This window comes from Stigmatopora nigra, chromosome 7 (assembly GCF_051989575.1).
Source record: "Stigmatopora nigra isolate UIUO_SnigA chromosome 7, RoL_Snig_1.1, whole genome shotgun sequence".
Taxonomy (NCBI): domain Eukaryota; kingdom Metazoa; phylum Chordata; class Actinopteri; order Syngnathiformes; family Syngnathidae; genus Stigmatopora; species Stigmatopora nigra.
The window spans coordinates 11,435,369-11,450,716 of record NC_135514.1 but is presented as its reverse complement, the minus strand read 5'-3'; the positions used below and the strand labels follow the sequence as shown (position 1 = coordinate 11,450,716).

General features: G+C 38.8%; 3 protein-coding genes across 3 annotated transcripts; 1 reads left to right on the top strand and 2 right to left on the bottom strand.

Moving 5' to 3' along the window:
* Nucleotides 1–206: 206 nt before the first annotated feature.
* On the bottom strand, nucleotides 207–2,265 carry LOC144199378 (uncharacterized). Its single transcript, XM_077720975.1, has 2 exons — nucleotides 1,719–2,265; nucleotides 207–1,085 (listed from the first exon to the last, which is right to left on the bottom strand). The coding sequence occupies exon 2, from the start codon at nucleotides 1,042–1,044 to the stop codon at nucleotides 634–636; it is 411 nt and encodes a 136-aa protein (XP_077577101.1). The 5' UTR covers nucleotides 1,045–1,085; nucleotides 1,719–2,265; the 3' UTR covers nucleotides 207–633.
* A 1,332-nt stretch (nucleotides 2,266–3,597) lies between these two features.
* rcvrn2 (recoverin 2) lies at nucleotides 3,598–6,584 on the top strand. The gene is made up of 3 exons (XM_077720749.1): nucleotides 3,598–4,215; nucleotides 5,382–5,493; nucleotides 6,383–6,584. Exons 1-3 carry the CDS (start codon nucleotides 3,835–3,837, stop codon nucleotides 6,469–6,471), a joined length of 582 nt encoding a protein of 193 aa, XP_077576875.1. The 5' UTR covers nucleotides 3,598–3,834; the 3' UTR covers nucleotides 6,472–6,584.
* A 1,196-nt stretch (nucleotides 6,585–7,780) lies between these two features.
* LOC144199282 (germ cell-specific gene 1-like protein) lies at nucleotides 7,781–15,188 on the bottom strand. The gene is made up of 8 exons (XM_077720802.1): nucleotides 14,830–15,188; nucleotides 13,920–14,050; nucleotides 12,743–13,317; nucleotides 10,443–10,625; nucleotides 9,478–9,525; nucleotides 9,243–9,395; nucleotides 9,061–9,172; nucleotides 7,781–8,239 (listed from the first exon to the last, which is right to left on the bottom strand). Exons 3-8 carry the CDS (start codon nucleotides 12,936–12,938, stop codon nucleotides 7,846–7,848), a joined length of 1,086 nt encoding a protein of 361 aa, XP_077576928.1. The 5' UTR covers nucleotides 12,939–13,317; nucleotides 13,920–14,050; nucleotides 14,830–15,188; the 3' UTR covers nucleotides 7,781–7,845.
* Between the last annotated feature and the right edge of the window lie 160 nt (nucleotides 15,189–15,348).

Below are 15,348 nucleotides of genomic sequence, written 5' to 3'. Positions count from 1 at the left end.
ACACGTGACCACGCGGTCTGTCATGTGACGTGAGGTTCGTGGAAGGCTGATACCTGACTGTGGAAATACTTGGCATACCTGAAGGACCAACCACAAGATTGTTAAATGCCACTGAGCTTGCACGAATGAAAAAACAGTTTAACCTTTAGTTTTTAATTGATACAGGTGTCACATTTCATTTTTTTGAACAAAGATAACAATAAGAATAAGAAAGAAAACCATATTTTATTTTCGAGATTTCATTAACAGCATCCATTGAAATGCTAAAATGTAATGCAATAATGAATAATACATCAAAGATATCAGCAGTATGGAAGTCAATCAGTAGTAATAACAATATTTTTAGTACAATATGTGATTTGAAAAAGGCAAAATATCATTTCTCCTCATTTGTTAGGTTCGAGTATGTGTGCTGATGTAGATTATTTATTTAGCCTCATTATATTTTAGTCTTTAACTATTTTTTTAGTCTTCAGGAATGTCAGCATTTGCCTAGCTTGTGATTAATCGGTCAGACTAGCAAATGGCAAGTTCAATTTGGCCTGATCTTCTCTCATGAATACATTAATTAGGCTCTGTGATGAATATGATGTAGTTGATCATGTTTCATGAAATGGATTTCTCATCTGTTAACTACACAGTGAGCCGTTTAATCACATTCTCCGCCATAAGCACTTCCCTGCCATCATGCCTTTCTCTCCGCCTCCTCCTCCTTCTCTTGCTCAGAACATGGAAGGCCACCACGGCCCCCACCACCACAAAACTCAAGGCCAGGATGACCAGTCCAAGCGCCAGTAAGTGCGAGGTTCCACCGCTAAAGTGATTAAGCTGGTCCCACGTGCCCACGCCTACGCAGCTGAAGCCGATGAGCGTGCCCCAGAAGCCAAAAGCCAGCATGCAAGAGGAGCAGGACAACTCCACGCCACCAGTTACCACGGCGATGCCCGCCACAGACACCACGCCTCCGGGCAAGGTCACGACCTCAGATTTCGGGTCGTAGGACACAGCTGAAGCTGAGAGAGTGGAAGCATCCAGGGGTTCCATGGGGGTAGTTATTGTTGAAGCTTTTTTTGTCTTGGTTCCACCTAAAATAAATATGTATATGAACCATAAATATACACAACCATAAAACTCAATTGATTTTGGCTTTATCGAGCAATTCTTCAATTTTTCACTCTTCAATTTTTTTAGGCACGTCTTATAGGAATAAATGTCAAAAGATGAAAGAATGACAGATGAACAATTAAAGAATATTTGCAGCAAAATTGACCATTCATCAGATGGAAAATGAAATCTGTCGTCTTTCAATTGTTTAAATTGAATATGTATATTTTTAAATTCATACACATATATATATATTAAACAAGGTTTGAACTGGAATTTGGGTTGGAAAATTTTACCTTATGTGCAAATATACAATAGATACAAGCAATTTCATTCCCACTTTTCACAACTCCCAATGAAATGTGTTTCAAATTATACTTATAGTATAATTACATAAATTGGTTAATCTGAATACACCTTTCCAATTTCACAAAAACAATAAAACGCACTATTTTACACTTTGTATACCAACCAACAGCATTTAAATTGCCTATAAATTAAAAACTATGACGTACTCAGATGTATGCCCTTGCTAATGAAATTCTTTTCAACAGCCAATCGTATTCAGCAAGCTTTAATGATTCCTAAAACTAAAACTATTTAGTCTTACTCACCTTTGTGTGAATATCCCGAAAAAAAATGGCGTCCAGATGGGTCTAAAAGTGAATTGGCCTCTCTTCTCGACCAACGTGTGGCAAAAAGAATGCAAGCGACTTGAAAGGGCTTAGTTTATCAAATGCGTCAGAAGCAAAGGCCTCCCAAGATGGTGGCGACTCTTGTCGAGATTGTCGTCGGCGGGCGCCGTGTTTTTTTGTTTGTTCCTGTCTTTCCTCGCGTCCACGAGGAAACGGTTGTCTGTCATTAAGCGTCATTATGAACCATTAAGTGATATTTATCTAAGAGCTACTCCCTTCCTCTGTACTGAGTTCTTGTCACTCTCAACATTGGAATGGGGTCCCGCCAAGGCATTGTTTCAGTTCCCCTAACTATTTGGCTTTTTCTTACGTCATTTTTATGCAAACAAGCATTCTTGCTTATCGTAGGCATGCCAGCAATGTTTAGACACAGCGAGCTATCGAAGTGCCAATAATTGAAACTGTCAGTACTAAAACAAGCAAACAAAAAGCCTTGCTAGCCCACCACTAAGTATGCAATTGAATTTTTCTTTAACCCAAGACGATAAATCAAGTTGAAGTACACATGTTAGCATTTCTTAATGACCATGTTTTGTTATCATTTATACTTTTGTTGTGCAACATCTATTTTCTTATTAAAAAGGAATAATTCCACTTAGTTTCATCTCCTCCATTGCTTGTTGTGTTACGTAGCATTTTAAAAGGGATCTTGCATTGTGATGTTTACAATTATGTTAGCATCAATTAGCATTTAGCACCAGTAATAGTTGTCCTAAAATATTTGAGCAAGGTATATCTGTTAATAGCTGAAAATTACATGATAAAACATGAAATATGGTGTATTTTATATATAGCCAAAACTTGGTTAGGTTTCATTTAAAAATGGCTTAAAACAAACTAATAATGCTGTGCTGAAATATATGTGATTGCATTTCAGGACCTACTGATGTTAGCATTGGCTAGCAGCTGTGGCAAATAGATGATAAAGATAATAAAATAGATACTATTTAAGTAAAGATTTGTAGAATTATTGACAGTTTTGAGTTGCAAAGACAACATGTGAAAATCTGTTCACTAATTTTCAGTAAATTTTACTAGAGCTAATCTGAACATTAGCACTAATGTTAGTGCTAACGTGGGGTGGTCTACATAATGTTTTTTTAATTTTATTTTTTACTTTTAAGTTGCTCAAGTCTGGGTCAGAGGTAATATGTCACCATGATTTTGTCTCTCTTAGTGGGTCCAGCTAATACTATTGGCCGCAACAGTCCAGAGATGATGGCGGTGATGGTAATTGGCTAAGCGTTGGATCGGGTGGGACAGGGCAGGGCACGGCTAATCCAATAGATGGATTCTCAAGGAATATTTATGGCACAAAGTCAATCCTGCAAGCAAAAGAATGGGCACGTGCAATTCAGTGTTTTTAAAATGTGGAATTAAGGCCTCAACAAAAGCATTTAATTGCCGAATCATTTCTTTATATCATTTTTTTTGTATCCCTCAGGAAAGACTGAGATCAATTCACATTTTTGCTAGTTTTATAAGGCAAAAAAAGTGAGGAAAAGGTTGCATTTATCAATTTTAGCCTTTGGCCAACTGAAGAACATTGAAGAAACCTGTGAATAATCCCTAAACTGTAGTTTGGGACATCAACGTCAAATCCCGAAATGACATATCACACAAATCAAGAATTACAGAAGCGCGATAGGCCAAGAAATTGAGTCGGACGCAAACAATATTGCTCTTTGAAACAGCGTCTTCAAAGAGGTTCATTTCAGTCAAAAGCTCAGCCACCTTAAATCCCGTATTAACAGAATTACCCTGGTCCCACATTAGGAGATAGGTTCCCCCCTGCCCTACTTACTTACCACCAACTTATCACGTACGCTGCCGCCACGCTCAACGTGCACACCCATAGGCGACATCTCCTCTCTTCTTTGGCGTCTTTGACCATTTTCCAGAAAAGAATATTGTATCAGGACTACACTTTGACCTCCTACAGGGTTTCCCACTTGGATCTATATATGTGACAGCCTGCCATCAGAAACCCGACAAAAACAACGCTTCGACTCTAAGACACTTAGTAAATCCAACCATGGGGAATAGCACAAGTAGCGCCTTGTCCAAGGAAATCCTGGAAGACCTGAAACTGAGCACCAAGTTTACAGAGCACGAAATCGGGCAGTGGTACGAGAACTTCCAGAAGCAGTGCCCGTCGGGACGCATCACCCCAGAGGAATTTGAGCAGATTTACGCCCGGTTCTTCCCGGATAGCGACGCCAAGAGCTACGCCCGCCACGTGTTCCGTTCTTTCGATACTAACGATGACGGTACGCTGGATTTCAAGGAGTATATCATCGCTCTTCACATGACTTCCACTGGGAAGACCACCAGGAAGCTGGAGTGGGCTTTCTCGCTGTTTGACGTGGACAAGAATGGATATATCAACAAGACAGAAGTGACGGAAATCTGCCAGGTAAAATGGATGCCTGGTGGTATACCCTCAGACTCAGGGTAGTACGTAAATCCAAAAACTGGGTTTTTACAAGGCTAGATTTGGGATTTTATTTAAAGGTGATGGAATTGAGGAGTATTTTGCCAATAAAAGTAAAGGGACAAATTTCATAGTGAAATGTAATGACAATTTACCAGATTTTTCGGACATAGTACACAATTTTATGAATACCGTAATGCATCTCAATTAGATTTTATCCATTCCAACATATTCTGAGTTTACATAATCCCGTGTAAAAAAAAAAGTAGTTTTTTTCTATTCCAAACGTGCTACAGATTGACTACTAATATTCTCCAAAAGTGGATAAAAAGCAACTTCAATCCTACTTCTTGCTATCGCGAATCATCCAAGACAAGGAGTTTAAGAGAGGCCAAAATGGAGGCGAGAACGCCGTAAGTAAGAGGAAATCTCGCTCTTTGGCGCTCGGCCCGAGTCTTGGCTCTAATCCATGTTAATCTAGGTGTTTTAAACATGGCAGATGAGTGTGCTTCCCCATCTCTAAGTGGGACACACACATACACACACGTGTAAGGCTGTCGTACGTTGCCTTGACAGCGTCGTGAGCTGCAGAATTTTGATGGCCGTCAGCAAGTCTGCTTTGTCATGATGTTGTTTTCTCCAGAGCCAAGTAGAGCGTCATAAATAGCGTTTATGAGGATTATGGGAAGTAGTAGTGGACGGTGTATTAGTACGAGGACATCAAGTGGAGAGTTAACAGTCTTAATTAACGTCTTAACTCATTGGGTGCCATTAACCGTGCTGGACGTCCAATTTCTTTTGACTGGGAGGGGTGATCGTCAAAGGCTATGAAAAATTAACGTTCACAGCCAATCAGGATAGGTTTAATGAATTGTATTTCTATCATTGGTAAGGCTTATTTTAAATAGTACTGGGGGATTTTTTTTCACTTGAAAAATAACATGTGAAATGATATAATCAAGTCACAAACCTGACCAAAGTATTAAAAAAATGCAATTTATAGTCTGGAATATACGGTATACCTTCAAAATTTGAGTTTATTTAATGTGGGCATAACTAGAAACAAAATTTAATAGAAATATGACTTAAACTTTAGATTTAGATTCTGACAAATTGATGCAGTTTTTTTCCATTCTACCCACTGCTAGGCCATCTTCAAGCTGATCCCCAAGGAGGATCAGAGCAAACTACCGCAGGATGAGAACACCCCTGAGAAGCGAGCCAATAAACTGTGGGCCTACTTTGAGAAGAAAGACAATGGTGAGCATGATTCAAACTAATATTCGTAACCAATGTTCCCTCTAAGCGTAATTGCTCACTACTCTCGTCTTCTCTGCGCAGCAGCAATCATATGGCGTGCAGTAAATAAAATCCCAATTACTTTTATTATTTTACCCCTTTCCCCATGATGGCGCCGTTTACACGTCTGCCAATGGTAGTAGCTCTGTCCACTCTTATGTTTTTTGTGTTTTACAGCATACTTTACATAAAAAAATAGAGGGAACATTGACATGCACCTGCTTATGGCAAGTGTGATATTGCTGTGCTCATAGCGAGCAATGATGATGTCATTCAAACTGGTACTCAGTGCCCTCAGGGAGGTTTTTTTTTCTGCCCAGACCATCAAAAAATTAGAGGGAACATTGTTTGTAACCATATTATATCAAAAGAGGGCCGCAAAATCTTGTCCCATTGGTTGAAATTGGCTCATGGGCTGCATGTTGGAGACCCTTGCCATATATGAATTTAAAAAATATATATTACAATTGAAAACAGTGACTTTCCAATCCATATCAGATGGACGAATATCCTTTTCCAATGAGAACAAAGATAACACTAGACTGCTGTTGTCGTAATCTCTTGTGAATCAAGTATCAACTCTAACTGACCCGCGTATAAACAAGGAAGAGGGGTGAATATCTATCTGCGTGCTACCTTTCCTCGACAGCTGTTCCGACACATGCACAGAGATTAGATTTAACAATTGTTGGGCACAACATTAAAAAGTAAGAACAAATCCACCTGTGCTTTGGCACGATAGCTTGCTTCTAACCTCAATGGACTCATTTGCTTTGCATGCGTATTAGATAAGAACGGATTTCTTGCTTAAGTCAATTGTTTGTTTGTTTGTTTGTTTTGATATTTACAGAGCGACTGGCTGAAGGAGAGTTCATTAAAGGAGTGATTGAAAATGACAACGCCATGAAACTCATCCATTATGAACCCATGAAACAGTAATGTTAAGTCAGCTATTTTTTCGCGCTGCTTTTGAAATCGTCGTTTTTTGTTGTTGTTGTGTAAATATTCTTATTGATTAAGTTACATAAAATGTCATTTTCTTCTACTGTTTTTCAAATAAGGTATATGGAACCAAAACCGGACTTAAAAACTGCAATGTCAACAAAAAAATGTATAACTGTATGCCAACATAAATTATGAAAGTTAAGTTTACACATAATAGAAGCAAAATTCATATTTTTGTGGGGTGAAGTTACTGGATTTAATGATGCGTTATAATTAAACGTAGATATAAGAAATAGAGTTGCTGTTTTCATTTTTTTATGTTAAAAATAGAAACAAAAGTACAATTTTAAGTGAATATTGCGTATGGTTTATTCATTTGTACAGCCCAAAAAAATATTATGTGACTGTAAATGTGCTATTTGTGATAATAGGAATATAAATTAGATTAGTTATTGAATGGTAGAGCACTTATAATATATAATAATCGATAGTTGCAGATACTTTAATTGCGAGATTGATTAATTCCTTCTTATTCTGTTCAGTCGTGTTGTTATTTTGTTTCATTTTTCTACATCAATGGGAATCTGGTTCGCTCTTTTACAGAATTGTGATGTATTTTAATTTAAACACATTATTATGAATTCATATTAATTGCCCATCCAAGATTTTTTTACTTAAATTGGAGTAGCGCCGTGGCCAAGTGGTTAGCATATCGGCCTCTGTAGAAATATAGTTTTTATCAGTGCTGTTTCTGGTTAATAAAATGAATTTTAAAAAAAGCTTTCAATTTTATTTAATTGAAAAAAATGTGCACAATTCCCATGAAAGTACATGGCCACAAGCACCATAGTGATTCTTGCCTAGACTTTCTTGCCAGCTCCTCTTTCCAACTTTCCTTCTGACCCCTTCGCCGTCTCCCCCAACCTCCTCTCTCTCTCTCTCCCATTACTCCCTAACCTCCCTCCCTCCCTCCTTCCTTCCCTCCCTCCCTCGCCTGTCTTTCCGTCCAACTGTGGATTAGCGCTTCACGCATAATCTTCTGTTCAACATCAGAGAGCAGACTTTTCAAAATCTCTATAATCTTTCCATCTCACTATGCCCCCCCCCCATATCGACCCACCCAGTTTGTCTGCTTTGTTTCCAGCATGTGTTGCATTAAAAATGGAAACAAAACAAAAAACGAGCAAAAATGTTATGATGACAATGAAATTGACAATTTCCAGTCAAAATGGATTAGACGTCTATCACCGTCAATGGAGATAATTTTCTTGACTAATCAATCAATAGTGAGATTTGATGCATATTGAGTTCAATATTTTGTTTTATTTTCACCTTTTCTGCCAGTTTGTCTTCCATTTTTAAGATCCTTCAGCAAGGGGAGTCCACTCTATCCAAGGGCCGGTCCATCTGGTCCATCTCCCTTTCGCAGTCTTCGCAGCCCTCCGGTCCGCATCCTCCCACTAAAACCAGTGTGGGCACGTCACCATTGCCCACCCCCACCACACTGCCGTTTGGGGCCCACGCCACATCGATCATGCCGTCGGGGCACTGCAGCAGGCCGCTGACGGAGTAGAAGCCCCCCGCTCCCGCGCCGCCACCGCCGGGTCGGACCACTTCCTCGTAGCAGGGGGCTCGGGCGGTGGCCCTGGCTTCTTCCAGCCGCAATCTCTGTTTGCGGCGGAGCTCGATGATGGTTTTGGTGTAGGAGTTGAGGGTCACCACGGCGGCCCCCATGCAGCAGCTGAACGACACCCAGGCCAGACTGGAACGAGCACATATTAGAAAATTAGGTTCATAAGTGTTAGCGTCTTGTTTTCACAGTTCCTGTGTGGAGTTTACATGTTTTCCTTGGGCTTGTGTGGGTTTTTATGGGTATTCCAATGTCCGAATTGTGCAATGTTTTGATGGTTAGTTTCACAGGCAAGATTGGAACAAGCATATTTTGGTAAATGAGGTTCCAAAGTTGTTAGTGCCTCGTTTTCACAGTTTTGGGTGAAGTTTGCATGTTTTTCCCTGAGCTTGTGTGGGTTTTCTATGGGGACTCCAGTGTCCCAATTGAGCAATAATTTGATGGTTCATATTAAAAGGAGAGACTGAAATGATCATATTTTAGGAAATGGCGTGCTTAAGTGGTTAGTCCCTCATTTTAACAGTTTTGTGTGGAGATTGCTTGTGTGGTTTTTCTACGGGTAATCCAGTGTTCGAATTGACCAATGTTTTGATGGTTAATTTTAAAGGTTAACCTGGAACAAGCATATTTTTGAAAATGAGGTGCTTAAGTGGTTAGTGCTTCATTTTCATAGTTTTGTGTGGAGATTGCATGTTTTCCCTGAGCTTGTGTGGGTTTTCAATTGGTACTCTGGTCTCCCAACTGTGCACATTTTGATGATTCATTTCAAAGAAAAGACTGGAACCAGCACATTTTGGAAAATTAGGTTCTTAAGTAGTTAACCATGTTTTCCCCTGGCTTGTATGGGTTTTCTATGGGTACTCCCATATCCCAATGGCGCCGTGTTTCGATTGGTTCTTTTAAAAGAATTATACAATGGAGTGTTTTCTGTGTTGTGAATGTGAGGAACCTACGCAAAAGACCAGCCGTAATCCCAAGTTTGGGGTCTCCAGTCTTTGGGGCCCACAATGACGGTCATTTGGAACACGGTGGTGTACATCATGTGGGCCACCATCCCCAAAAGGCCTGAAATAGGGACAGAACAGTGAGATGAATATAGGGATATGTCCACTAATATCCCTCTAAAGTTTCTCACCGGAGAGTACAGTGCACATGGCAGCGTAGGCACTGATTTTGAGCGAGTGCATTTCTTTGTGCGAGCACAACACTTCCAGCCACATGAGCAAGAAGCCCATGCCGAGTAGACCGATGTAGGTGAACTCGGATATGACAGACAGCCAAAGCACACCTGTGGCGATGACAGCAAAGCTCAAGACTTGGGTAACATCTTTTCTCGTGTTTCAACTCCAAAAACCAGGCATTGTTCTCACCTTGCGTTTCTCCCGGAGTCAACTCGATAAAACTCCTGCATTTCTCCCCTGTTAACAAAAAAAGACGATGATGAGAACATCTTTTTGTTTGGGTGTAATAAAGTATAGTCACAATATGGAAAATATACTTTAGCCACAGACTTATATTTGTTGTGGGCTATGTCATAGTTATTATGGAAGTTTATTATGAAATTGCAATTTACAGCTACCTGAAAGTATTATCTAATTGATAACTATATATATATATATATATATATACATATCTACACACATTGATACACGTATGTACATATACACACATTTAAACAGTTTTATAAAGGAAGGAAAATGTGTAATTAGGAGCAAATACTTTCATTGTATTTTTACTTTTTTACTGAAAACAGTGAATATTTTATTTTTACACACTCTACACATAAAAAATAAGCATTGTCCTTTATTTTTTATTGTTTATTTTTTCATACATATTCAAATGGAAAAAAAATACTATTCTTATTTTATTTAAATATTGGAAGAGGGAGAATACTTTATTTTTACACTATACTTCGTATAAAGATAAGCATTGTCCTTTATTGTATTGCTTATTTATTTTGTTTTTTATACATATATTCAAATAGGAAAAACTAATGCTATTCTTATTTATCTTTATTTATTCTTAGTATCACTTGCTTTTCATTTTTTTTAAAAATCCAATTAATTTTATTAATGTATTTACATAGAATCCCATTAACTATCTCACAAAATTAGCAAATTAAGTTTGTATTTTTAACATTAGTCTCTTTATTCATATCTTAGGTCACCATATGCGGGTAGGAGGGCATTGGCTCAACTGCGGGGGGGATAATATGAGTTTCTGTCAACAACTAATACACTAATCCATAATTTGTACCAAAACACGCCATCATATCGCCATAAAATATGAGTCAATGGCGATATGAGCCAAAACAATAAGAAGCGGCTGAGCTCACCGTCACTGTGTTTCTCGCAGCTTTCCCAAAAGCCGGTATGGAAGTATCTGAAGGCGAACTTGTCCTCGCCCGTCTCCCAGATGTAGTGGACGGCATTGGCCAGCTGCCTCTGTCGGATCTTGGCCAACTCTTCGCGTCTGGCCGGAGACAGCGTGCGGTTGAAAGGGTTTTGGGTCGGGCTCTCTGTGGGACAACGTACAAGTAGGGCGATGCTTACATGCATGACAGGGCTTGGCTGTGTGGGGATGGAGGACTTGATGTTGGACATGGGAACACTCAAATGCCAATGTTTGTCGTTCTGATAAAATATATGCACTACCAGGAAAAAACATTTATTTTTAAAATCCCCAATCTATGTGAAGTAGTAATTGGAGTACCGTATTTTCACGACTATAAGGCGCACCGCATTATAAGGCGCACCCTCAATGAATTACATTTTAACATATATAAGGCGCACTGTATTATAAGGCGCACTGTCTATTTTGGAGAAAATGTAAGACTTTTAAGTGCGCCTTATAGTGGTGAAAATACGGTAATTGCTATTGACTTCCAGGTATGAAGCACTCACTACTTTACAGTCACCTCTAGAGCCAGCCATTGTTGATGTTTTGGATTCTTTTGTGTAAAATCTTGCAGTGGGGGAGGAGCTATATGATGGAAGATTTTGTAAACTAAGATGACATCTGCATATTTGACAGTATTGTTTCAGTTCAGGCGTTTGTGTTTTTTTTAATATCCGACAGTGCTGGTTTTTCGTTTTCTGTTTTTTCCATGTATAAGGCGCACTGGATTATAAGGCGCACCGTCTATTTTGGAGAAAATTTAAGACTTTTAAATGCGTCTATAGTCGTGAAAATACGGTACTGCAAAATAAATTTGGTATCATAGGAAAGCTCTGAATGTCCTCTATGGCGCTCAAAAAGGAATTAATGTGATTGGATGCACTGTTTGGGAGATATTTAGGTTTACAAATGTCCTCTACAAAGGACAAATTTCAACTACTATTAGTCAGGAGGATATCCATAAATCAAATCATATCAAACTGACACTGTATATTGCTACAAGTACATACAGTACGTTCTTCACATGTACATAACATACAGTTTGATCCTATTTAAATCCTTTACGACTTTAATCCAATTGTAACGGAAGCATACATGGCCGCCAAATGAAGAGTAGGTGAGGAAAATGGTGAAATAACTGTGAAGGTTGAGTACAGATTAAAGTTTAAAGTCAACCATAATTAAAAACAAGCTATAGGTAAACAAGATTTAAAAAAAAAAACACCAAGGACACTGGGGCTTTTTTTGTGTCAATAAAATAAGCCTGACACCCAACAGCGTGGATTAATTCCAGGTATTGGCCGTGAAAAAGATGGAAAAATCTGCGATAAATGTAATCAGGATTAACTAGAAGGATGCATTCGTGTACTAATTATCATGCACTAAAAGTATGTACATTGTTGGAGTACGTCATCATACCAAATACGCAGCAATGCGGGGAAATATTTTAAAATATAAGAAAAATTGTTGTATCAAATGGGAAAAAAAGTAAGAACTTAGGCTGAAAAATGCTGGAAAAATGGGCAAACAGCAAAAAGCAATATATTGTAGGATGCAAAAAGTAATATTCTTTCTAAAAATACACTATGTGATGAAACAAAGTAAGTAAAGTGGACTTATGTTTATTTTCGGAATATTTTAGGCTATAGTTATCCAAAAACCTAATTCCCTATGATACTTTAATATATTGTATCCAATTGGTCTTAGTTTCTGAAAAAGGAAAAAACTGGCTGCGACAATTGCAACTTATATTTTTTCCACTTTTCATTGTACATTCTTTAGCTAATACGACAAATCTTAAATTTGTATCCCCCCCAAAAAATAATATGCTACATTAACAAGTGCTAATTTTGTGTGTTGTTCCTATTTTACTATTACTTTAATGCCTATAATGTTTATTCTTGGCTTCTGATAAATTAAAAAGATAAAAAATACCCCCAAAAATACAAATAAAGTATAATTGTATATTGTATATTTCTTTCCCTCAAATTGTGTTTAAATTGTGTCTATGTTATTATTACTTTAATGCATAGTTTTTGGCCTTAGTTTCTTGTAAATGGAAAAAACTGTATCCTGCAAAAATGGGATTTTATATATGTATATATATTGTATGTGTATATATATATATACACAATATGTATACATTTTTTTGTTGTATTTTTGTATTTGTTTTTTTAAATTTCTTTGCGTATTCTTTGGCTAGTACGACTTCTTCGAAAAATGTAGAGTACTACATACCTGTGGTGTAAGGCTCGCTGTCGTTCTGCCCGCAGTTCTTCATCTTGACGGGCGACAGGCAGAGGGGCTTGACCACCTTGTGGGTACCCTCGCACCAGTAGGAGGTGCACAGGGCCAGGATAGAGAGCGCCAGGGCCAGAGAGGTCAAGGTCAGGGAGAGCAGGGAGCGAGAGCGGCGCGACATGCGCTCCGCCATGGCCCGGACGGCGGTGGCGCGCAGTGTGGCGGTCGCGGGGGGAACCGGGCACGGGAGAGCAGATGCTTCCGCTGGGGAGGCGGGTCGGGAGGTGAGGAGCTGCCAGGTTTATTAAACTGTGCGGCAAAGATGAATGTGATGTAACCGCCGGAGAGTGATTAAACGGGGGAGGTGGGTGGGTGGGTGAATTGGGCTGGAGTGGATGGATGGAAGATGCTGTCAAGTTGATGCACGGGTGGGCAAACAGATGGAGGTGAAAATGGACAAGATGGGATTTCCAAGGTTCGACTCAGGAGAAAAGTGGGAGGGGGAGGAAGAAGCCTTGCCGAACGGAAAAGCCTGATATGATCGAACTGGGTCTTTGGAAAATCCTACCAGGCTGAAAGAGAAAAATACAGGTGGGACAAGGTGGGATTCTCAAAAGAACTTCAACTCTCACTCCAGCTCCAAAAATTTAATTCAATTCAATCTCCAAAAATTCAATTCAATTCAATCTCCAAAAAAATCAATTAAATCTCCAAAAATTCAATTCAATCTCCAAAAAAATCAATTCAATCTCCAAAAATTCAATTAAATCTCCAAAAATTCAATTCAATCTCCAAAAATTCAATTCAATCTTCAAAAATTCAATTCAATCTCCAAAATTTCAATTCAATTGAATTCAATTCAATCTCCAAAAATTCCATTGAATTCAATTTGATCTCCAAAAATAAGATTCAATTCAATTCAATCTCCAAAAATGATACATCGGTGTTACGGTAATGAAGAACTAATGATATCATTTTTTTTTTTTTGCTGTCAATTTCAATGAGTTTGGATTTGTGAATGAATCTGCTCATAATCAATGTCACTTGGTGAGTGTCGCCGGGGGTGCTGGAGCATTGGGAAAAGCTCTCCTAGTGCAAATATATTGGACGTCTATCACTATTAGTGGTAGTTTATCTCGCCTGGATGACGCTTGCGAAGAAAACATGCGCTCACCTCAAGTTAAAAGAAGAATCAGAAGCGAGCACAATCAGGTTTCAAAGCGTCCATCTTGGACGTCCCTCTCCGATGGACCTTGACTTTACGGTGAAAAGTCCCAGGCCTTCTGCTCATTATGGACTCCACAGCTGTGTGACGCCAAGAAAGGAGATAACAAAAGCAGAGATTATATTTTTCAGGGAGTTTTGATGAAATTATGACTAAAGCGCCGATCCGAATTGTGGTCAGTAATCCCGGTCAATCTGTAATCTGTTGCTACAAAAAGGTGTCTTTGGAAATGTGGCCCACTGAAATGTTCATCTGAACAGTGTGTCATACTTTCTTGTCATTTACTTAATGAAAATTAACTCATTGATAGCAACAGGCGACCAATGAAATTTGATTTGATTGTGAAACAGGATAATACCAGCCTTTTAAATTAACTTGATGTCTAATAAAAGTTAGCATTGTGTCATTTTATGGGTTAAATTACCTTAAAAAAAACATTGATTAAAACATTAGATGCAAGTACATTGAAATGGTAACCTGTAGGCTGTCATTGACGGTGGTAAACGTCCAAAAATTTTGACAGATGAATGAATGAATGATGTTCTCCAATTCGGAATAAATGTTTTGCATCATTTCACAGTTGAAAATCTTGTCACTGGTTGAAGTAGGTTAAGTTTAATGATACGTCAAAGTTGTGCTCTATTTCATGGTCTAAAACATTTTCAATTGGATTTATAAACGTATTAATCTCACTGAAAATGTAAAAAAAATGGGTTATGCTATTCCTCATTTGTCAGTCCTCTATTTTTGTTTTGATATATTCTACCATGATGCCAACCTCAGCGGGATCATTCAAAAATTTTGACTTCATCTGCATTTAAACATGAATAAAGATGACAAATTGATAGTGTTGATTTACCAAATTCGTTATCCTGTCGATCACGTTAGATAAGAAACAAATCCCCCAAAAAAACGTTCTCCAGTGGTCACGGTTGGAAGTAAAAAATGGCTTGACAGTCCTCGATAAGATTTCCTAAAGGCTTCTTCTTCAAGTCAAAAAAGCTCATTTAGCCATCTTGAACGGATTTGCCGCTAACACGGCGGCATCTTTCCCTCATTATCGCTGGCGGCATTCTCTCTTCCAGGAAGAGCATCAGTGACCCTCACCTCTCTTTGGCTGCATTGAAGCCTCCGCCAGTCCACCGCTGCCACCCCTTTGTTAATCCTCCCAGCCAATAGTAAAGATGCAGAGTTGGGCTTTTTTCTCTCTCCACGTCATTCGACTGTCTTTCTTAGGAAGTGATGTGGCAAACTCACCCTCATTCGTGTAATCCCTCTAAATCCATCTACTACTGTACTTGCTCCCCCTTCTCCTTTCATGGTGGACCCTTTTCTCTTCCTTTAACTACCTTCACGACTGGTAAAAAATCAGAATTGG